General features: G+C 46.8%; 2 protein-coding genes and 1 long non-coding RNA gene across 5 annotated transcripts in view; 2 read left to right on the plus strand and 1 right to left on the minus strand.

Annotated features, from left to right (window-relative positions):
- The window catches only part of LOC123724398 (uncharacterized), a 2,058-nt gene extending 434 nt beyond the window's left edge, over nt 1-1,624 (minus strand). Inside the window, exons 1-3 of the long non-coding RNA XR_006756931.1 lie at nt 1,029-1,624; nt 507-907; nt 1-407 (exon numbers count right to left, since the gene is read on the minus strand). The exon at nt 1-407 is cut by the window's left edge and continues 434 nt beyond it. This is a non-coding gene — a long non-coding RNA (uncharacterized lncRNA). The remainder of the gene's footprint in view (nt 408-506; nt 908-1,028) is intronic.
- LOC106613972 (myocilin) overlaps nt 1-10,450 on the plus strand; it is a 15,117-nt gene extending 4,667 nt beyond the window's left edge. For both annotated transcript variants that reach the window (XM_014216854.2, XM_014216853.2), the window contains 3 exons: nt 1,675-1,776; nt 8,889-9,100; nt 9,273-10,450. In XM_014216854.2, the coding sequence (XP_014072329.2) occupies nt 1,675-1,776; nt 8,889-9,100; nt 9,273-9,845 (887 nt within the window). In that variant the 3' untranslated portion in view covers nt 9,846-10,450. The remainder of the gene's footprint in view (nt 1-1,674; nt 1,777-8,888; nt 9,101-9,272) is intronic.
- Nucleotides 10,451-17,556: 7,106 nt separating this feature from the next.
- LOC106613973 (eEF1A lysine and N-terminal methyltransferase) lies at nt 17,557-22,102 on the plus strand. 2 transcript variants are annotated; one of them, XM_014216856.2, is made up of 10 exons: nt 17,557-18,030; nt 18,257-18,529; nt 18,678-18,770; nt 18,876-19,251; nt 19,373-19,572; nt 19,705-19,894; nt 19,966-20,154; nt 20,350-20,556; nt 21,485-21,616; nt 21,790-22,102. In XM_014216856.2, exons 1-10 carry the CDS (start codon nt 17,878-17,880, stop codon nt 22,071-22,073), a joined length of 2,097 nt encoding a protein of 698 aa, XP_014072331.1. In that variant the 5' UTR covers nt 17,557-17,877; the 3' UTR covers nt 22,074-22,102. The 2 variants fall into 2 exon arrangements, with proteins under 2 accessions (XP_014072331.1, XP_014072330.1); XM_014216855.2 differs by having other exon boundaries at nt 17,560-18,030; nt 19,963-20,154.
- Nucleotides 22,103-23,015: the final 913 nt, after the last annotated feature.

Genomic DNA, 23,015 nt, shown 5'->3' on the forward strand with positions numbered 1-23,015 from the left:
GTTGCAGGGCATCGATGAACTCCAAAACCGTGGGGTGTGTGGCACCAACAAGAGCCTGTTGTTGTTGCAGGGCATCGATGAACTCCAAAACCGTGGGGTGTGTGGCACCAACAAGAGCCTGTTGTTGTTGCAGGGCATCGATGAACTCCAAAACCGTGGGGTGTGTGGCACCAACAAGAGCCTGTTGTTGTTGCAGGGCATCGATGAACTCCAAAACTGTGGGGTGTGTGGCACCAACAAGAGCCCTGAAGGCCTGATGCTAGTCCTCCAGTGCCTTCCCACTGGGCACAGATGTCAATTCATTGAAATTCAGTGGAAAAAGTGTTGATTCAACCACTGTGTGTCCAGTGGGTTGTTGGTCTTCACAAAGTCTTTCTGCTCGACAACATCATAGTAGTTCCACATTTCTGAAATATACATAGAGACATTAGACACCGTGCAATGCTTTAATACTGTCATAATAATAAATATTAGGTCTATAGGCCTACTGTTTTAACAGAACGTACCTTTGGCAAATGCTGGAGCTCTTCTGGTGACTTCTCGAAATAATCTCCAGGCCCTAATGAATCTGTACTCACAGTGTCACACAACATCGTGCAGCTCCCGGTCCTCAGAGTAAGTGGTTAATATCAGCTCCTCCAGCTCCTCATAGCATCTCTCCACATCGGACGAATGCAAGCGCTGGAGTTGGAGTCTCTGCGGTACATTGATACCAGCTCTTCATGGCTCGGGATAAATTCATCTTCCACATACCGCCAAAAGTTCTGGCTGAGATGGACGAAGGAACCCTGAATGTGTACCTCTTGAAACAACAAGGCCTTCACAGCTACTGGTGCTAAGTCAGTCATGATGGAGTCTGGTTTCATCTCAGGCTCCTCAGTGCCTCCAACACAAGAGTGTATATAGCCTAAAAAAATTAAATATATAGGCATAAGATGAATTGCATGTTCAACTCAACATTGCTGTAAAAAATATGTTTTATGAACCCTTCATACAACATCAATAATATGCTAATTGCTGATGCTTACCTCAGACTTATAGGGCTGCAAAATATAGGCTGCTGGAATCACGGTTGACTGTTGCTGCCACGAAAAGGTGTACAACTGCTGAAACAAAGGTGGGGCCCCTTTGAATGACCCATCTACACACCAGGATGAGGACTGGCACAGGAAATCCAGGTTGTATGTCATTGTGAAGATAAGAAACCTTTATGGTCCTGGCCCACTGCCATGCTGGAGGAACAGCTGTCCACCCGCCCTGCCACGGTAGCTCTCTGGTTGTTCTATAGGTCCTCCTGTTCAAAAGGCCAGGGCTTACTCAACACAAACACAACCGGCGAACAGGCATTCACACTTCTGGGTCTCCAGTTCCTCCTTCAAAACCAGCCAACCCTCTACAATCTCTGATCCGTACATGGCATTGTTGTGTTCTCCCGTTATCTTGGTGATACGCCTGGCAGTGAGGGTGATGCGACCTTTGCACTTGTACTGATCATAACTGGTGCACTTCCAGAACCGCTTATTTGTAGTAAAGCTATCCTATCTGTAAATGTAGCCAGTTTGTGCCAGGACAATGATTCGGGCTTGTTTGGGCCAGCATAGCCAGTGCCGCAGAGTTCCATTGTAACCCCCCCCCGCCTCTAACTCTTCCCCCCCCCCCCCCCCCTCACTCCAGACCCAGCATGGCAATATGGTGGTAATCCAGTGCTCCAGGAGTTGAAGGCTGAGGTGACTGAGATTCCTGCTCCTAGTCCTGAGGGCCGAGAGGACAGCACAGGTGAGCACACACCTGAACACACGGCTGTCCTGAACACCCACCTAGAGTATCAAATAGTTCATTAACCTGACGCGTTCCCAACAGCCCCATTATTATTACACAGTAACCCCCTCTCCCCCCATACAGCTGACCCACAGAATACCAGGGCAAAACCTGGGCAAATATTAGGGCAAATACCAACACCAGAGCATGTGTTTGTATATTTAGTGCCGGAGGGAGTGAGATCCAGTGCAGCTCTCTGAACACACTGAGGGGCACATCTATGATGAGATTACCTCGGCACATTTCAGCTGCCGTTTCTGTCACATCTTGGAAAAGACTGGAACATCAACAAAATAAACATGCTGAACTGGAATAATTCATATCAGTGATGGCTGTGCCTGTAACACCTTTATATTTAACCTTACATCCAGAGTTACACCCCCCTTCTCTGCCTCACACACACCATTCTGTCTTGAATATTCTGAAGGTATTTTAGGAATTGGTAAATGTACAGCAGCCTGATCATTCTCTGAGTGAGAGACTTGAGCTGGTGAAGGATTCCTTCCTGCATCTGATCAGCTGGTGCTGTACTTACTCTGTATCACACACACACTCATCGGGTATGTCGAACCAACACGCTGTAGACCTACTATGTGTCTCTACTGACTGATGATCATCTCTCATATCTTTCAGAAGCCATGACTTCTTCCCTCCGTCCCCCATCCAACAACATGATTTACTACAGATCATCTCTACACATACCTCTTCCTCTCTCTCTCTCTCTCTCACTCACTCACTCACTCACTCACTCACTCACTCACTCACTCACTCACTCACTCACTCACTCACTCACTTGCTTCAATTTAAATGCAAATTTAAGGGGCTTTATTGGCATGGGAAACATATGTTTAATAAACAAAAGTGAAGTAAACAATAAAAAATGTACAGTAAACATTACACTCACAAAAGAATAAATACATTTCAAATGTCACTCTCTCTGTCTCTCTGTCTCTCTGTCTCTCTCTCTTACAGGGTTCATCTCAATAGTCTAAAATAGACACCTCTAACAACCCTGTCCCTCTAACTCTCCCCTCCTCCCATCTCTCTCTTAATGTCTCTAACTCTCCCCTCCTCCCATCTCTCTCTTAATGTCTCTAACTCTCCCCCCTCCCATCTCTCTCTTAATGTCTCTAACTCTCCCCTCCTCCCATCTCTCTCTTAATGTCTCTAACTCTCCCCTCCTCCCATCTCTCTCTTAATGTCTCTAACTCTCCCTCCTCCCATCTCTCTCTTAATGTCTCTAACTCTCCCCCTCCTCCCATCTCTCTCTTAATGTCTCTAACTCTCCCCTCCTCCCATCTCTCTCTTAATGTCTCTAACTCTCCCCTCCTCCCATCTCTCTCTTAATGTCTCTAACTCTCCCCTCCTCCCATCTCTCTCTTAATGTCTCTAACTCTCCCCTCCTCCCATCTCTCTCTTAATGTCTCTAACTCTCCCCTCCTCCCCATCTCTCTCTTAATGTCTCTAACTCCCCTCCTCCCATCTCTCTCTTAATGTCTCTAACTCTCCCCTCCTCCCATCTCTCTATTAATGTCTCTAACTCCCCTCCTCCCATCTCTCTCTTAATGTCTCTAACTCTCCCCTCCTCCCATCTCTCTCTTAATGTCTCTAACTCTCCCCTCCTCCCATCTCTCTCTTAATGTCTCTAACTCTCCCTCCTCCCATCTCTTTCTTAATGTCTCTAACTCTCCTCCTCCCATCTCTCTCTTAATGTCTCTAACTCTCCCCTCCTCCCATCTCTCTCTTAATGTCTCTAACTCTCCCCTCCTCACCATCTCTCTCTTAATGTCTCTAACTGCCCTCCCCATCTCTCTCTTAATGTCTCTAACTCTCCCCATCTCTCTCTTAATGTCTCTAACTCTCCCCTCCTCCCATCTCTCTCTTAATGTCTCTAACTCTCCCCTCCTCCCATCTCTCTCTTAATGTCTCTAACTCTCCCCTCCTCCCATCTCTCTCTTAATGTCTCTAACTCTCCCCTCCTCCCATCTCTCTTAATGTCTCTAACTCTCCCCTCCTCCCATCTCTCTCTTAATGTCTCTAACTGCCCTCCTCCCATCTCTCTCTTAATGTCTCTAACTCTCCCCTCCTCCCCATCTCTCTCTTAATGTCTCTAACTCTCCCCTCCTCCCATCTCTCTCTTAATGTCTCTAACTCTCCCCTCCTCCCATCTCTCTTAATGTCTCTAACTCTCCCCTCCTCCCATCTCTCTCTTAATGTCTCTAACTGCCCTCCTCCCATCTCTCTCTTAATGTCTCTAACTCTCCCCTCCTCCCATCTCTCTCTTAATGTCTCTAACTCTCCCTCCTCCCATCTCTCTCTTAATGTCTCTAACTCTCCCCTCCTCACCATCTCTCTCTTAATGTCTCTAACTCTCCCCTCCTCCCATCTCTCTCTTAATGTCTCTAACTCTCCCCTCCTCCCATCTCTTTCTTAATGTCTCTAACTCTCCCCTCCTCCCATCTCTCTCTTAATGTCTCTAACTCTCCCCTCCTCCCATCTCTCTCTTAATGTCTCTAACTCTCCCCTCCTCCCATCTCTCTCTTAATGTCTCTAACTCTCCCCTCCTCCCATCTCTCTCTTAATGTCTCTAACTCTCCCCTCCTCCCATCTCTCTCTTAATGTCTCTAGCTCTCCCCTCCTCCCCATCTCTCTCTTAATGTCTCTAACTCTCCCCTCCTCCCATCTCTCTCTTAATGTCTCTAACTCCCCCCTCCTCCCCATCTCTCTCTTAATGTCTCTAACTCTCCCCTCCTCCCATCTCTCTCTTAATGTCTCTAACTCTCCCCTCCTCCCATCTCTCTCTTAATGTCTCTAACTCTCCCCTCCTCCCATCTCTCTCTTAATGTCTCTAACTCTCCCTCCTCCCATCTCTCTCTTAATGTCTCTAACTCTCCCCTCCTCCCATCTCTCTCTTAATGTCTCTAACTCCCCTCCTCCCATCTCTCTCTTAATGTCTCTAACTCTCCCCTCCTCCCATCTCTCTCTTAATGTCTCTAACTCTTCCCTCCTCACCATCTCTCTCTTAATGTCTCTAACTCTCCCCTCCTCCCATCTCTCTCTTAATGTCTCTAACTCTCCCCTCCTCCCATCTCTCTCTTAATGTCTCTAACTCTCCTCCTCCCCATCTCTCTCTTAATGTCTCTAACTCTCCCCTCCTCCCATCTCTCTCTTAATGTCTCTAACTCTCCCCTCCTCCCATCTCTCTCTTAATGTCTCTAACTCCCCCCTCCTCCCCATCTCTCTCTTAATGTCTCTAACTCTCCCCTCCTCCCATCTCTCTCTTAATGTCTCTAACTCTCCCCTCCTCCCATCTCTCTCTTAATGTCTCTAACTCTCCCCTCCTCCCATCTCTCTCTTAATGTCTCTAACTCTCCCCTCCTCCCATCTCTCTTAATGTCTCAAACTGCCCTCCCCATCTCTCTCTTAATGACTCTAACTCTCCCCTCCTCCCCATCTCTCTCTTAATGTCTCTAACTCTCCCCTCCTCCCATCTCTCTCTTAATGTCTCTAACTCTCCCCTCCTCCCATCTCTCTCTTAATGTCTCTAACTCTCCCCTCCTCCCATCTCTCTCTTAATGTCTCTAACTCTCCCCTCCTCACCATCTCTCTCTTAATGTCTCTAACTCTCCTCCTCCCATCTCTCTCTTAATGTCTCTAACTCTCCCCTCCTCCCATCTCTCTCTTAATGTCTCTAACTCTCCCCTCCTCCCCATCTCTCTCTTAATGTCTCTAACTCTCCCCTCCTCCCATCTCTCTCTTAATGTCTCTAACTCTCCCTCCTCCCATCTCTCTCTTAATGTCTCTAACTCTCCCCTCCTCCCATCTCTCTCTTAATGTCTCTAACTCTCCCCTACTCCCATCTCTCTCTTAATGTCTCTAACTGCCCTCCCCATCTCTCTCTTAATGTCTCTAACTCTCCCCTCCTCCCATCTCTCTCTTAATGTCTCTAACTCTCCCCTCCTCCCATCTCTCTCTTAATGTCTCTAACTCTCCCACTCCCATCTCTCTCTTAATGTCTCTAACTCTCCCCTCCTCCCATCTCTCTCTTAATGTCTCTAACTCTCCCTCCTCCCATCTCTCTCTTAATGTCTCTAACTCTCCCCTCCTCCCATCTCTCTCTTAATGTCTCTAACTCTCCCCTCCTCCCATCTCTCTCTTAATGTCTCTAACTCTCCCCTCCTCCCATCTCTCTCTTAATGTCTCTAACTCTCCCCTCCTCCCATCTCTCTCTTAATGTCTCTAACTCTCCCCTCCTCCCCATCTCTCTCTTAATGTCTCTAACTCTCCCCTCCTCCCATCTCTCTCTTAATGTCTCTAACTCTCCCCTCCTCCCATCTCTCTCTTAATGTCTCTAACTCTCCCCTCCTCCCATCTCTCTCTTAATGTCTCTAACTCTCCCCTCCTCCCATCTCTCTCTTAATGTCTCTAACTCTCCCCTCCTCCCATCTCTCTCTTAATGTCTCTAACTCTCCCCTCCTCCCATCTCTCTCTTAATGTCTCTAACTCTCCCCTCCTCCCATCTCTCTCTTAATGTCTCTAACTCTCCCCTCCTCCCATCTCTCTCTTAATGTCTCTAACTCTCCCCTCCTCCCCATCTCTCTCTTAATGTCTCTAACTCTCCCCTCCTCCCATCTCTCTCTTAATGTCTCTAACTCTCCCCTCCTCCCATCTCTCTCTTAATGTCTCTAACTCTCCCCTCCTCCCATCTCTCTCTTAATGTCTCTAACTCTCCCCTCCTCCCATCTCTCTCTTAATGTCTCTAACTCTCCCCTCCTCCCATCTCTCTCTTAATGTCTCTAACTCTCCCCTCCTCCCCATCTCTCTCTTAATGTCTCTAACTCTCCTCCGCCCATCTCTCTCTTAATGTCTCTAACTCTCCCCTCCTCCCATCTCTCTCTTAATGTCTCTAACTCTCCCCTCCTCCCATCTCTCTCTTAATGTCTCTAACTCTCCCCTCCTCCCATCTCTCTCTTAATGTCTCTAACTCTCCCCTCCTCCCATCTCTCTCTTAATGTCTCTAACTCTCCCCTCCTCCCATCTCTCTCTTAATGTCTCTAACTCTCCCCTCCTCCCATCTCTCTCTTAATGTCTCTAACTCTCCCCTCCTCCCATCTCTCTTAATGTCTCTAACTCTCCCCTCCTCCCATCTCTCTCTTAATGTCTCTAACTCTCCCCTCCTCCCATCTCTCTCTTAATGTCTCTAACTCCCCCCTCCTCCCCATCTCTCTCTTAATGTCTCTAACTCTCCCCTCCTCCCATCTCTCTCTTAATGTCTGTAACTCTCCCCTCATCCCATCTCTCTCTTAATGTCTCTAACTCTCCCCTCCTCCCCATCTCTCTCTTAATGTCTCTAACTCTCCCCTCCTCCCATCTCTCTCTTAATGTCTCTAACTCTCCCCTCCTCCCATCTCTCTCTTAATGTCTCTAACTCTCCCCTCCTCCCATCTCTCTCTTAATGTCTCAAACTGCCCTCCCCATCTCTCTCTTAATGTCTCTAACTCTCCCTCCTCCCCATCTCTCTCTTAATGTCTCTAACTCTCCCCTCCTCCCATCTCTCTCTTAATGTCTCTAACTCTCCCCTCCTCCCATCTCTCTCTTAATGTCTCTAACTCTCCCTCCTCCCATCTCTCTCTTAATGTCTCTAACTCTCCCCTCCTCCCATCTCTCTCTTAATGTCTCTAACTCTCCCCTCCTCCCATCTCTCTCTTAATGTCTCTAACTGCCCTCCCCATCTCTCTCTTAATGTCTCTAACTCTCCCCTCCTCCCCATCTCTCTCTTAATGTCTCTAACTCTCCCCTCCTCCCATCTCTCTCTTAATGTCTCTAACTCTCCCCTCCTCCCATCTCTCTCTTAATGTCTCTAACTCTCCCCTCCTCCCTTCTCTCTCTTAATGTCTCTAACTCTCCCCTCCTCCCATCTCTCTCTTAATGTCTCTAACTCTCCCCTCCTCCCCATCTCTCTCTTAATGTCTCTAACTCTCCCCTCCTCCCATCTCTCTCTTAATGTCTCTAACTCTCCCCTCCTCCCATCTCTCTCTTAATGTCTCTAACTCTCCCCTCCTCCCATCTCTCTCTTAATGTCTCTAACTCTCCCCTACTCCCATCTCTCTCTTAATGTCTCTAACTCCCCCTCCTCCCCATCTCTCTCTTAATGTCTCTAACTCTCCCCTCCTCCCCATCTCTCTCCTAATGTCTCTAACTCTCCCCTCCTCCCATCTCTCTCTTAATGTCTCTAACGCTCCCCTCCTCCCCATCTCTCTCTTAATGTCTCTAACTCTCCCCTCCTCCCCATCTCTCTTAATGTCTCTAACTCTCCCCTCCTCCCATCTCTCTCTTAATGTCTCTAACTCTCCCCTCCTCCCATCTCTCTCTTAATGTCTCTAACTCTCCCCTCCTCCCCATCTCTCTCTTAATGTCTCTAACTCCCCTCCTCCCATCTCTCTCTTAATGTCTCTAACTCTCCCCTCCTCCCATCTCTCTCTTAATGTCTCTAACTCTCCCCTCCTCCCATCTCTCTCTTAATGTCTCTAACTCTCCCCTCCTCCCATCTCTCTCTTAATGTCTCTAACTCTCCCCTCCTCCCCATCTCTCTCTTAATGTCTCTAACTCTCCCCTCCTCCCATCTCTCTCTTAATGTCTCTAACTGCCCTCCCCATCTCTCTCTTAATGTCTCTAACTCTCCCCTCCTCCCCATCTCTCTCCTAATGTCTCTAACTCTCCCCTCCTCCCCATCTCTCTCTTAATGTCTCTAACGCTCCCCTCCTCCCATATCTCTCTTAATGTCTCTAACTCGCCCCTCCCCATCTCTCTCTTAATGTCTCTAACTCTCCCCTCCTCCCATCTCTCTCTTAATGTCTCTAACTCTCCCCTCCTCCCCATCTCTCTCTTAATGTCTCTAACTCTCCCCTCCTCCCCATCTCTCTCTTAATGTCTCTAACTCTCCCCTCCTCCCCATCTCTCTCTTAATGTCTCTAACTCTCCCCTCCTCCCATCTCTCTCTTAATGTCTCTAACTCTCCCCTCCTCCCATATCTCTCTTAATGTCTCTAACTCTCCCCTCCTCTCTCACAGGCTGTGGAGAGTTGATATCAATAGGTGAGCCAGTGTCCCATCGTAAGGCTGACAGTATAGCTGGTAAATACGGTGTGTGGATGCAGGACCCAGAAGCTGTGGCGCCCTATGGAGGAAAGATGGTGTGGCGCATTGATACAGTGGGGTCAGAGGTCAGACAGCTCTTTGGTTACGAAGACATTGATCAGCTCTCTAAAGGCTTCCCCTCCAAGGTGGGTGACTGACTGACTGGCATGGGATAGTCCTAGAGTCTAACCTTAACCACTGATCTAGGATCAGATTACCTTCTCCCTAACCAACCTTTACCTTAACCATGATAACATATTGAGGTATAATGTAAAGTGTGACCATTGACCGGACTGTATTATCATGGTCTATCACAAGGTGTTGCTATTACCGGAGCCAGTGGAGAGTACAGGAGCAACTCTGTACCGCGGCTCTCTGTACTACCAGCGCCGCCGCAGCCGCACCCTGCTGAGGTACAACCTGGCATCTGAGAGCATCGCTTCCCGCCGAGACCTGCCCCACGCCGGCTTCCACGGCCAGTTCCCCTATTCCTGGGGGGGCTACACCGATGTGGACCTGGGGGTGGACGAGCAGGGCCTGTGGGCTGTCTACAGCACCAACAAGGCTAAAGGAGCCATAGTGGTGTCCCAGCTGGACCCACACAGCCTGGCGGTGAAGAGGAGCTGGGAGACCAGCATCAGGAAGACCAGCGTGGCTAACGCCTTCATCATCTGTGGTCGTCTGTACACAGTGGCCAGCTACACGGCTCCCAACACCACCATCAACTTCATGTTTGACACAGCTACAGGCCAGGGGAAGGAGGTGGCTCTACCCTTCAGGAATAAGTACCGTTACAACAGCATGGTGGACTACAACCATGCCCAGAGGAAGCTTTTCGCCTGGGACAACTTCCACATCGTGTCCTACGACGTCAGGCTGGGCCGCCAGTAGAGGAGCTGAGGAGGCCTCTTCATACAAACCAAAGACTTTCTCTGTCTGTCCTTCAAAGACTGACAGCTTTAGAAGTTGTTAGTGTTATTCACCACCTTCATCAATGCATAGGCCTAGTACTTACCATAACTGGCCACTATAGTGATTGAGATTTAAAATTATTCTAGCAAATTGCATTATGAATGGAACCCCCTGCAGGTATCTTGTTTCTGTGGAAAGGCAATTGCTGTGGCACGGTCCACAAATATGTTTATAGAGGAATTATTTTTCTACTGTTTGGTCATCAGAGTAGTGCTTTTATTGTATTTCAAGTATAGTTTTTAGAAGGGGATTGGGGGCAAAGCCAACATTATCAAGTCTACTGCTCTCAAACATCAGTGATCACACAAGGTCTAATGTGTGTACTGTGTATAAAACTCATTCGACCCATCTGTCCTGTACATAGTGCCTCTCCCCCCAGTAGGAAACATGTTCAGAGACAAACTTGCTGCTCTCTAGCTCTGCATGTATTGAAATATTGCATGTTCCTGTGCATTGTACTTCTCTATATTAAATGATGTACAAATTCATACCAAGGTATAATAAAGATTATCTATTCTAAATAATATAGTTATCTGTAAAAATCAATAACCTCTAGATTCTAGGAGGATGATAACTCAGTCACATACCCTTTTACTATCATAAGAAGGGGAAGACATGGAATCATTCACCAAATAGCCCCTATCCATCCATCCATCCAGCTCTTTCAGGTGTGTGAACACAGAAGGAAGGCCTTGGACCAAAGAGGCCAATTATGAAGAGCATTCCTTCACAGGTCAATACTGACTGAAGACTCCATTTGAGTGGAGGTTGATGTGTTACTGCAGGTGTTTCCCCCATCAGCTGCATTCATGAATGTTTCCCACAATAAAACACACGTCCACTCATGGGACCTTCACCAGAGAAGGGGGAGACAAGACGAGGAGAGGTGATGAGGGGAAAAGAGTGGAGAGGAGGAGGGAATTGAAATGTGAGAAACAGAAGAGAAAACATTCACTGTGTTCCTTCCACAAAGAGAAATAAAACTAAGGATGGTAGAATGTTAATGGTTTATTATACACTTCTCTTGGGGCACCATACACACTCACAGAACCTGGCTCAGTAACACATCACACATACAGTATGAGTATAGTCTTGGTTTGAAGTCTGCACTTTAGAAAGCAAAAAGTCTTGGTTCTAAACCCACATAATCCAGGTTGGACAAAGGACATAATACATCTTGAGTTCTTCCAGGTAAGGAAAGCAGATACAGTGCCTTCAGAAAGTATTCAAACCCCTTGACTTTTTCCCACATTTTGTTGTGTTACAGCCTGAATTTAAAATTGATTAATTTAGATTTTGTGTCACTGGCCTACACACAAGACCCCATAATGTCAAAGTGGAATTAGATTTTTAGAAATGTGTACAAATTAAAAGCTGAAATGTCTTGAGCCAATATTGTATTCAACCCCTTTGTTATGGCAAGCCTAAATAATGTCAAGAGTAAAAATATGCTTAACAAGTCACATAAGTTGCACGGACGCAATAATTGTGTTTAACATGAATGACTGCCTCATCTCTGCACACCACACATAAAATGATCTTTAAAGTCCCTCAGTCAAGCAGTGAATTTCAAAAACAGATTGAAACACAAAGACCAGCGAGGTTTTCCAACGCCTCACAAAGGGCACCTATTGGTAGATGGGTAAATATTAAAAAAAAGTAGATATTGAACATCCCTTTGAGCATGGAGAAGTTATTAATTACACTTTGGATGGTGTATCAATACACCTAGTCACTACAAAAATACATGCGTCCTTCCTACCTCAATTGCCGGAAAGGAAGGAAACTGCTCAGGGATTTCACCATGAGGGTGTGATAGCAGAAAACTGAGGATGGATCAACAACATTGTAGTTACTCCACAATACTAACCTAAATGACAGAGTGAAAAGAAGAAAGCCAGTACAAAAAAAATATTCCAAAACATGAATCCTTTTTGCAATAAGGCACTAACGTAAAACTGCAAAAAATGCAGCAAAGAAATTAACTTTATGTCCTGAAAACAAAGTGTTGTTTGGGGCAAATCCAACACAACAGCACCACTCTACATATTTTCCGGACAATAATCTAAAACACAAGGACAATTATATACTGGAGTTGCTTACCAAGACTACATGTAATGTTCCTGAGTGGCCTAGTTACAGTTTTGACTTAAATCTATGGCAAGACTTAAATGGCTGTGTAGTAATGATCAACTAACAACTTGACAGAGCTTGAAAAAAAAAATGAACATATTGTTTTGAAATTATTGTACAATCCACGTGTGCAAAGCTCTTAGAAACTTACCCAGAAAGACTCACAGTTGTAATCACTGCCAAAGGTGATTCTAACATATTGACTCAAGGGGTTGAATACTTATCGAATCAAGATATATTAGTGTTTTGTGTTTCATAAATTGATTTAAAAAATCTTCAACTTAGACATTATAGAGTATTTTGTGTAGCTCGTTGACAATTCTTTTTCAATTTTAATCCCATGTGTAACACACCAAAATGTGTCAAAAGTCAAGGGGTGTGAATACTTTTTGAAGGCAATTTATCAAAAGCACCACTATATAAATTCAACGTCAGAATTGTTTGATTGGTTGGCTCAGACTCTGATACCCATAAGTTAGAGTAGGTAGAAGTTGCCCCACCACTGATACAGGGTCAGATTTTGTATTCCTCTAATGGTTATGTGATCTGATGCTAGATCAGGGGTTAACAGCTGTTTCTTCTTCTTGCTGTCTGGTGTGCCATTGTCCTGAGAGGAGAAGTGTTCAGATGTGGCTGCCAGAGCTCGATACCGATGGGAAATGGTGTTCTTCACCTCCTTGGGTAGCTCAGCATAACTACAGGGATGATAGAGAGAGGAGAGAGAATTTACAAATCATCAGTGAAACTGGGAATAATCACTATCATTAGTTTCCGTCAATTGGTTCAATAAAGACAGGAAAAGTGTGATGCATAAACCCAGACTCCTGCTAGTAAAATAAATGTCCTGCATTAAGTCCTGATTATGTTTTGTCGTATCCGTCTGGCTGGAAACAGGGGTCCCATCCAAAGTCTCGGGGCCTCTAGGCTCTACAATGTAACAGTTCAGATAAAAGACATGTACAGTTCCAGTCAAAAGTTTGAACACACCTACTCATTCAAGGGTTTTTCTTTACTTTGACTATTTTCTACATTGTAGAATAATAGTGAAGATATCAAAACTATGAAATAACACATATGGAATCATGTAGTAACCAAAAAAGTGTTAAACAAATCAAAATATATTTTATATTTGAGATTCGTCAAAATAGTGTCATGATGTGGCCCATTCAGGGTGTAGATCGTGGCTCCCTGTACCTCAGGTGAGAAAAACCTTGAGACTTCCTTAGATATCGTGCACCAGCTGTTGTTTACAAATATACATAGGCCACCATCCCGTGTCTTACCAGAGGCTGCTGTTTTATTCTGCCGATAGAGTGTATAACCCGCCAGCTGTATGTTATTAATGTCGTCGTTCAGCCACGACTCGGTGAAACATAAGATATTACAGTTTGTAATGTCCCGTTGGTAGGATATACGTGCTTTTAGTTCGGCCCATTTATTTTCCAGCGATTGAACGTTGGCTAACAGTACGGATGGCAAAGGCAGATTAGCCACTCGTCGCCTGATCCTCACAAAGCACCCCGATCTCCTTCCACAAAATCTCAGTTTCTTTCACCTGCAAATGACAGGGATGAGGGCCTGTTCGGGTGTTTGGAGTATATCCTTCCAGTCCGACTCATTAAAGAAAAATCTTTGTCCAATTCGAGGTGAGTAATTGATGTTCTGATGTCCAGAAGCTCTGATGTCTAGAAGCTGCTACCGTCATAAGAGATGGTAGCAGCAACATTATGTACAAAATAAGTTACAAACAATGCGAAAAAACTAACAAAATAGCACGGTTGGTTAAGAGCCAGTAAAACTGCAGCCATCTCCTCCGGGGCCATCATCAATATTCAGTCTCCTCTGAACAGTTGATGTTGAGATGTGTCTGTTACTTGAACTCTGAAGCATTTATTTGGGCTGCAATTTCTGAGGCTGGTAACTCTAATGAACTTATCCTCTGCAGCAGAGGTAACTCTGGGTCTTCCTTTCATGAGAGCCTGTTTAATCATAGCGCTTGATGGTTTTTGTGACTGCACTTGACGAAACTTTAAAAGTTCTTGAAATTTTCCTGATTGACTGACCTTCATCTTAAAGTAATGATGGACGGTCGTTTCTCTTTGCCTATTTGATCTGTTCTTGCCATAATACAGACTTAGTATTTTACCAAATAGGGCTATCTTCTGTATACCACCCCTACCTTATCACAACACAACTGATTGGCTCAAACACATTAAGAAGTAAAGAAATTCCACTAATTAACTTTTAACAAGGCACACCTGTTAATTGAAATGCATTCCAGGTGACTACCTCATGAAGCTGGTTGAGAGAATGCAAAGAGTGTGCAAAGCTGTCATCAAGGAAAAGGGTGGCTACTTAGAATAATTTCAAATATAAAATCTATTTTGATTTGTTTAACACTTTTTTTGGTTACTACATGATTCCATGTGTTATTTCATAGTTTTAGATGTCTTCACTATTATTCTACAATGAAGAAAATATTAAAAATAAAGAAAAACCCTGGAATGAGTAGGTGTGTCCAAACTTTTGACTGGTACTGCAAGCATGCAGAGATCTTCAGTGGGTGTGTGTTATATTCTTACCTCAGTTATCCTGAGGAACAGATTCCTGTTGGAACGTTCCACAAATTATACCCACCCGTCACAACTGTCAGTAAGAGTGTCCACGATTGAGTCTTTGAATGAAGAGATTGAGATGAAACCGTCCAGTTTGAGTGTTTGTTTCAGTCGCTAGCTGCAGCGAACTGAAAAGAGGAGCGACCCAGGGACGTGTGTGCTTTCGGGACCTTTAACAGAATGTGACTGGCAGAACGGGTGTTGTATGTGGAGGATCAGGGCTGCAGTAGATATCTCAGACAGGGGCGGAAATCCCGGGGGGGACGGGGGGGACACGACCCCCCCATCCTGGGAAAAATATGATTTGTCCCGCTCAATATATCACTGAAACATAACTATGTAATTTAAATAATATTAATAATACGCAATGAAAGCAATTGTGCTGATTATAGACACTTAATAGCGCGTTTTTAAGTTTCAAAAGATTGCAACCCCCCCACCCTTTGCCTCACAATGGTTTGATCCACTGCCAGTTCCTTAGTTGGCAAGGTAACAGAGGGGTCGTATCTACTGTCTACATTTACATTTACATTTAAGTCATTTAGCAGACGCTCTTATCCAGAGCGACTTACAAAATGGTGCATTCACCTTATGATATCCAGTGGAACAACCACTTTACAATAGTGCATCTAAATCTTTTAAGGGGGGGTTAGAAGGATTACTTTATCCTATCCTAGGTATTCCTTAAAGAGGTGGGGTTTCAGGTGTCTCCGGAAGGTGGTGATTGACTCCGCTGTCCTGGCGTCGTGAGGGAGCTTGTTCCACCATTGGGGTGCCAGAGCAGCGAACAGTTTTGACTGGGCTGAGCGGGAACTGTGCTTCCTCAGAGGTAGGGGGGCCAGCAGGCCAGTGGTGGATGAACGCAGTGCCCTTGTTTGGGTGTAGGGCCTGATCAGAGCCTGAAGGTATGGAGGTGCCGTTCCCTTCACAGCTCCGTAGGCAATCACCATGGTCTTGTAGCGGATGCGAGCTTCAACTGGAAGCCAGTGGAGAGAGCGGAGGAGCGGGGTGACGTGAGAGAACTGTCTGAAAGGCACTCAATGAACGTAACTGACGTGAGGTTAATCCAGTCAATCGCGCACACACACTAGCTGAATATGCAGAGCTAGCGCGCAAATATTAACTATTAAGCTAGCTAGTACCTATTCCATTTATGTGGCGTCGTCAAAGATGGAATCAGCATGCAGATGATGTAAGTTAGTGCTTCAAAGTCCCTGTGATAAGGTTAGCGATAAACTGAAATCCAAACTGAACAGAACTACACTCTCTTCTACCATTGTCTTAAATATATTTAATGGTCTCGTTGCAAAAGCTAAATTGTCGCAAGTGAACTTTTATTTATTTATTTTATTTCACCTTTATTTAACCCGGGTAGCAAAGATTATAGCAAACACCACTGAAACTGAATTGGTGCTCGCTAGCTTTGCAAATTCAGCTATTGTTGGAAGCCAGCCAATATGAAACAAACTATTAAAATTACAAAAGGTTGCAGCATATGTTGTGTAAATGGTGAACTCATACAGCTGTCAACTCTTGTCATTTTAATCCGTTTCACATTTGCTAGCTACCTTTTAGATCGAAGCCCAAATAGAATGATTGAAGATGATGGAAGCCCATCTCCTACTGTAAATAACCTACACACTGTGTGTGTAGCCAGCCAGCCAGCCAGGTAGAAAAATGAGAGTATTTTTCAGTACACCAAAACGCAAAGTAAGAACCCTAGTAGCCTAATATCTCAAAGACTAGTTGATAAAATGTTCATAAGAAAGAAATGAAATTCTAATGGAAATGTTTCACAATGATGTCATTAGGCAGAGCAGGCAACAGATGGCACACAGACAGCAGAGTTGGGGACAGATATGCAGGGACTGGCAGAGACAGGGAGTCTCAGGTAAGTTTGTTGAGTCTTTGTTTGGCAACATTATGAAAGGTTCTCAATTTTTTTGACTTGTAAAATAGGAACATAATTGGAAAATGCCATGGATACCCCCACTCTCAAACTGGTGACTGAACTAAGATTTGTTAAAGGCAATGGTATTGCTGTTGTGATTAGTTGTGTAGTTTTGGGTACCGGTAGTTAGGAGTACGGCAAACACCTTATTTCTTTGGTTCCTCAATATACATTTACCATATTACAATGTAGGCTATGTGTTACAGCACTACTTTTGGTGTCCCCCTCAGGAATTGCTCTTGAGAAAATTTCATGTAATTGTCCCCTCCAAAGTTGATATCAGATTTTCGCCCCTGATCTCAGATAGGGGGGAGTGAGGCCTAAAGTTGTTTTATAAATAAGCATCAACCAGTGGGTCTTGCGATGGGTATACAGAGATGACCAGTTTACAGAGGAGTATAGAGTGCAGTGATGTGTTCTATAAGGAGCATTGGTGGCAAATCTGATGGCCGAATGGTAAAGAACTTATAGCCGCTCGAGAGCACCCTTACCTGCCGATCTATAAATTACGTCTCCGTAATCTTGGTGGTGAACCGTAATCTATTTTTAGCGGCTAATAACAGCTATCAAACCATTTGATCTATGCAGGTGTAATCTAAAACCACCACCACATTCCCCGTCAGTCATGTCCATGCCTTCACAGAGGTTGGCTGCCATGGCTAGAGCCTAAGTAAAGCCTCTAATAAACAGCACACGCTGCAAAGTTTAATGTTCATAATAGCTATTCTACATAGAATATCGATTCATGTGAACCATTCTGCCACCTCTTCTAGTTTATTTGCGTTTCCAGTTACGAGGACCACAGATCTCCCGGGACAGCCATGTTGATGCCTCTTGTTGTCCGGAAGATAATCACCGACGGACCAGAACTAGCCGGGCAGCAAAGACATCCGGTTCTACATCAGACAATGACAGGCTTCTGTCAAGAATCTCAGCAAATCAGCATTAGACTAGGAACTCCGCCTATTCAGAGCTATCCAATCAAAATGTAGTTGTGTACAGCTCGGAATAATGTCCGGGTGAACATGCCATGTGGGGGAAGATAGGGAGCTGAAAATCCAAGCATTTCTAACTTGATAATACGTTTTTGGACCAATTGACAATCTACCAATTGCTACCTTTACACTGTTATGATGTCCTGCAAGTTCCTGAATCTTAGCTAGCTTGTTCAAAGCTAACCGGAAGTATCCTAACGTTAGTTTGTTTACAAGTAGCTAGCTAGCTACTGATATAAACCTAGCAAGTGTCAAAGATGAGTCTTCTACCTCGCACTGCCGAGGAGTTCAGTTCTGCAGAGTACTGGGAACGCTTCTTCAAGAAGAGAGGAGAGAAGGCTTTTGAGTGGTATGGAGACTACAACAAACTCTGTGGCGTGCTGCACAAATACATCAAACCGAGGGATAAGGTGAGCAGATGCACTGACAACCTGACATGTAGGAAAATGCCCCCTAAAAATGTTCCGACTCAACAGTCAATTTGTCTTCTGCTGAAATTCTTTCTACTGAAGAGCCATGTAAGTCTTGTATTATATGACGCACGGAATAATTCCTATCCAAATGACAGGGTCCTTTAGCAGACGCTTTTATCCAACGCGACTTACAGTCATGCGTATCTTGTCTCGTCTGTCTCAGGTCTTGGTGGTGGGCTGTGGTAACTCTGAGCTGAGTGAGCAGCTGTATGACGTCGGCTACAGACATCTGACCAACATTGACATTAGTGAGACGGTGGTGAATCACATGAACCAGAAGAATGCCAAGCAGCGCCCAGACCTGACCTTCCAGACGGTGGATGCCACCCAGACACCCTACGAGGACGGAAGCTACCAGGCTGCACTGGACAAGGGGACACTGGACGCCATGGCCTCCCAGGAGGAGGGGGCTCTAGCTGGGAGGATGCTGGCTGAGGTGTGCTGGTGTGGAGTAGCTTGACAGGGATTATAAGAGTAGCACTCCAGGAGTGTTGGCCACCTCTTGTATACATACATCTGTTAGTAAAATGTGTCTTAAAGTTTATTCACATGCAATAAACCCTTTATGCCTTGTGTTTGTGTAGGTGGGTCGTGTCCTGGGTATAGGAGGCCGCTACGTCTGTGTGACCCTGGCCCAGGAGAGTGTCATCAAGCTGGCTGTGGAGCACTTCATCCAGGTAAAAGGCTTAGGTTAGATGCATTGATAGTGATAGATGGTTGCCTTACCTATTCAATTCACTCAGAATAAGAGCATTTTCGAAATGATTGAAATGTTAATGTAGGTGGGCTGGGCTGTGAGGCTCCATTGTCTGGCTGACCCGGAGAGCCAGGAGGTCTCTTCCTTCGCTCTGCCTGTCTTCGTATTGGTTTGCACAAAGTTCCGTCAGCCAATGCCCATGCCCATCCTGGAGATGTGCCAAGGGGAGGATGGTGCCCCCGTGAGGCTTCCCGTGGTGGCAGACCTGCTGTCTGTGGTGAGAGAGCGCCAGGCATACGCCATGCTGAGACAGAGGCTCCGTACGGGTACAGACGCGACCTCTACCCCCTCGTTGACCCTCTGCCACGCCCCCACTGGGCGACCCCGCTACACCCTCACCGTACAGGACTGCCCCCCTGGTGCCAAGGTTCCCCGTGCCAACCACTTTGCCATCTTCATAGGTGAGGGATAGGATTTGTCGTATGTCGGCACACCTGGGTGGAAAAACATGGGTATATTTGTCTTTCCTTTCTGCTCTTGGCTGCATTCTAAACCTGGCTCTTCCTGTCTCAACCCCGACAGTGCCTCAGGGCAGAGAGACTGATTGGCTGTACGGCTTGGCTGAGGGGCGGGGCCAACTAGCGGCTAGCGCTAACTTCAGACGTCTGGTTGTCGTGGCCATGCACAGAGAACAGGAGTATACCGACATGCAGGCTGTCCAATCAGAGCTCTCCCCCATGGTGATGGAACTCGCCCCCCCTGGGATGCCAGCCAATCAGAAAGTAGGGAAGTTGTGATTATTCTATTTTGCGTTGTAATTAAAAAAGCATACGTTTCCTAATTTCTCTATCATCTCGCCCCCTTCACCCATTTTCCCCGTCTCCCTCTCTCCATCCCTGTCCCTCCCCCTGTAGGTTCCGTTCCTGTCGGTGGGAGGTGAGCTGGGTTGGAGGGAGGTGGTGAGTCATGGTACCAGTGATCTGAGTGGTCAGTACTCTGTAGAGGATGTGAGAGGAGAGGATGGTCAGCTCTACCGTAGACTGGTCTTCCTGGGTAACGACGGACTGGTCCAGTCAGAGAGCCGCCTCACTAACCCAGCAGCAGGTGAGAACAAACACGCACAGTTTTTATTACTTGGTGAGTTCAGTGGCTAACCGTCTCTTTAACTTTAGCAGCAGCCTCGTCTCAGAAGAATAAGAAGAGCAGAAGGAAAGCCAAGCTCTCTGCCCCTCCCCCCATGACAACCCCATCCCAGACACCAGGTGGTGCCCTGGAGGTGGACAAAGGCTATCTATGCTGTGCCCACCACAGGGTCATGGTGGCTGGCCTCGCCATGCTAGGCGTGGGCAACGACCACAACAAAGGTAGGTGTATTTGCCAGCATTGTCTGCCAGTCAGTCGCCCTGTGCCCACATACCTGCCAAATACCACTCTGTGTTTGACACTTTTTCTCAAATCCACTATTTTTGCCTACAGGAAGTTTGGTCACTTGACACGACAGGTCTGATGAATCAGCCAAATGTCACCTGTCTGTCATGTCTCCTATAACTTGTCTGTAGATGTGTCAGTGCTCCTGGTGGGACTGGGTGGAGGAGGTCTGCCCCAGTTCCTGCGGGACTTTGTACCCGGAGCCAGGGTGGAGGTGGTGGAGCAGGATCCAGCAGTGCTGGAGGTGGCTCAGGGATGGTTTGGCTTCACACCTGATGACAGGCTCACTGTCACACTGGGAGATGGACTGGAACGCATTAACAACATTGAGAGAGAAGGTGAGAGTGCTGGGAGGGAGGGGGGTGAGAGAGAAGGTGAGAGTGCTGGGAGGGAGGGAGGGAGGGGGTGAGAGAGAAGGTGAGAGTGCTGGGAGGGAGGGAGGGGGGTGAGAGAGAAGGTGAGAGTGCTGGGAGGGGAGGGAGGGGGGGTGAGAGAGAAGGTGAGAGTGCTGGGAGGGAGGGAGGGGGGGGTGAGAGAGAAGGGGGTGAGAGTGCTGGGAGGGAGGGAGGGGGTGAGAGAGAAGGTGAGAGTGCTGGGAGGGAGGGAGGGAGGGGGGTGAGAGAGAAGGTGAGAGTGCTGGGAGGGAGGGAGGGGGGGGGTGAGAGAGAAGGTGAGAGTGCTGGGAGGGAGGGAGGGGGGGTGAGAGAGAAGGTGAGAGTGCTGGGAGGGAGGGAGGGAGGGGGTGAGAGAGAAGGTGAGAGTGCTGGGAGGGAGGGAGGGGGGGGTGAGAGAGAAGGTGAGAGTGCTGGGAGGGAGGGAGGGGGGGGGTGAGAGAGAAGGTGAGAGTGCTGGGAGGGAGGGAGGGGGGGGGTGAGAGAGAAGGTGAGAGTGCTGGGAGGGAGGGAGGGGGGGGGTGAGAGAGAAGGTGAGAGTGCTGGGAGGAGGGGGGGGTGAGAGAGAAGGTGAGAGTGCTGGGAGGGGAGGGAGGGGGGGTGAGAGAGAAGGTGAGAGTGCTGGGATGGGGGTGAGAGAGAAGGTGAGAGTGCTGGGATGGGGGGTGAGAGAGAAGGTGAGAGTACTGGGAGGGAGGGGGGGTGAGAGAGAAGGTGAGAGTGCTGGGAGGGAGGGGGGGTGAGAGAGAGAGAGATGAGGAAGAGATACCGGATACACATTTAAGGTAGGAGGGGGAAAATAAAAGGTTGCTTCAAGAGCAAATTTGTAACCTCGAGCATGCACATGATTAACACTATTCTCTTACCTGTCCAGGTGGTCATCAGTATGATGTCATCATGTTTGACGTGGACAGTAAGGACCCCAGTTTGGGGATGAGCTGTCCTCCTCCTGCCTTCGTAGAAACAGCCTTCCTGGAGAGAGTTGGCAAACTGCTGACACCTCGAGGTACAGTAAAAGTTTTTTTATAACTTTCAAGGAGCTAGCCTGCTTTATTTTCTCAAATATAAAATGTTACGTTTTTCAAAGCCTGTAGACCTAGGTATTATCGAGGTGTATCTTGTATCTCACCATATTATACCCTTCCTCCTCTGTCCGTCTCTGTCACCCCTCCCCACCAGGTGTGTTCATGTTGAACCTGGTGTGTCGTGACTCTGCATTGAAGAAGAGTGTGTTGGATCGTGTGCGGGGTGTGTTCCCGCGTGTGCTCTCCCGGGGCATCGAGGGGGAGGTCAACGAGGTGCTGCTGTGCTCCAGGGGAACGGGGGAGACAGGGGTCCAGCCCAGCCTGCTGAAGGCAGGGAAGACTCTACAGGGAGCACTGGGCATGAACAGCAGTAGAACAGCAATCTGCATCCCTCAGATAGACATCACTGAGCTGCTAGAGGACCTGAAGGTGGCATGAGGGAGGGAGGGAGGGAGGGAGGGAGGGAGAAGGAGATGAGAAGAGGACAATGTGAACAAGTATCATTTTCATTTTAATTCTCAAAATGCTACATGCAATAATGTATGAAATAAAAACGTACAGATGTATACTGAACAAAAATATAAATGCTACATGTGATAATTTCAGATTTGCTGTTCATATTAGGAAATCATTTGATTTAAATAAAATCATTAGGCCCTAACCTATGGATTTCACATGACTGGGAATACAGATATGCATCTGTAGAGCGTGGATCAGAAAACCAGTCAGTATCTGGTGTGACCACCATTTGCCTCATGCAGTGTGACACATCTCCTTCGCATAGAGTTTATCAGGCTGTTGATTGTGGCCAATGGACTGTTGTCCCACTCTTCAATGGATTTGCAAAGTTGCTGGATATTGGCGGGAGCTGGAACACACGTCGATCCAGATCTTCCCAAACATGCTCATTGGGTGACATATCTGGTGAGCATGCAAGCTATGGAAGAAGTGGGACATTTTCAGCTTCCAGGAAATGTGTACAGATCCTTACAACATCGGGCCTTGCATTATCATGCTGAAACATAAGGTTATGGCAGCGGATGAGTGGCACGACAATGGGCCTCAGGATCTCGTTGAAGTTTCTCTGTGCATTCAAGTTGCCATCGATAAAATGCAATTGTGTTCGTTGTCCGTAGCTTATGCCTGCCCATACCATAACCCCACCGCCACCATGGGGCACACTGTTCACAACGTTGACATCACCAAACCGGTCGCCCACACAACGCCATGTCTGCCATCTGCCCAGTACAGTTGAAACTGGGATTCATCTGTGAAGAGCACGCTTCTCCAGCGTGCCGGTGGCCATCCAAGGTGAGCATTTACTCACAGAAGTCTGTTATGATGCTGAACTGCAGTCAGGTCAAGACCCTGGTGAGGATG

The sequence above is a fragment of the Salmo salar genome, chromosome ssa10 (genome assembly GCF_905237065.1).
Source record: "Salmo salar chromosome ssa10, Ssal_v3.1, whole genome shotgun sequence".
Classification (NCBI taxonomy): Eukaryota; Metazoa; Chordata; class Actinopteri; order Salmoniformes; family Salmonidae; genus Salmo; species Salmo salar.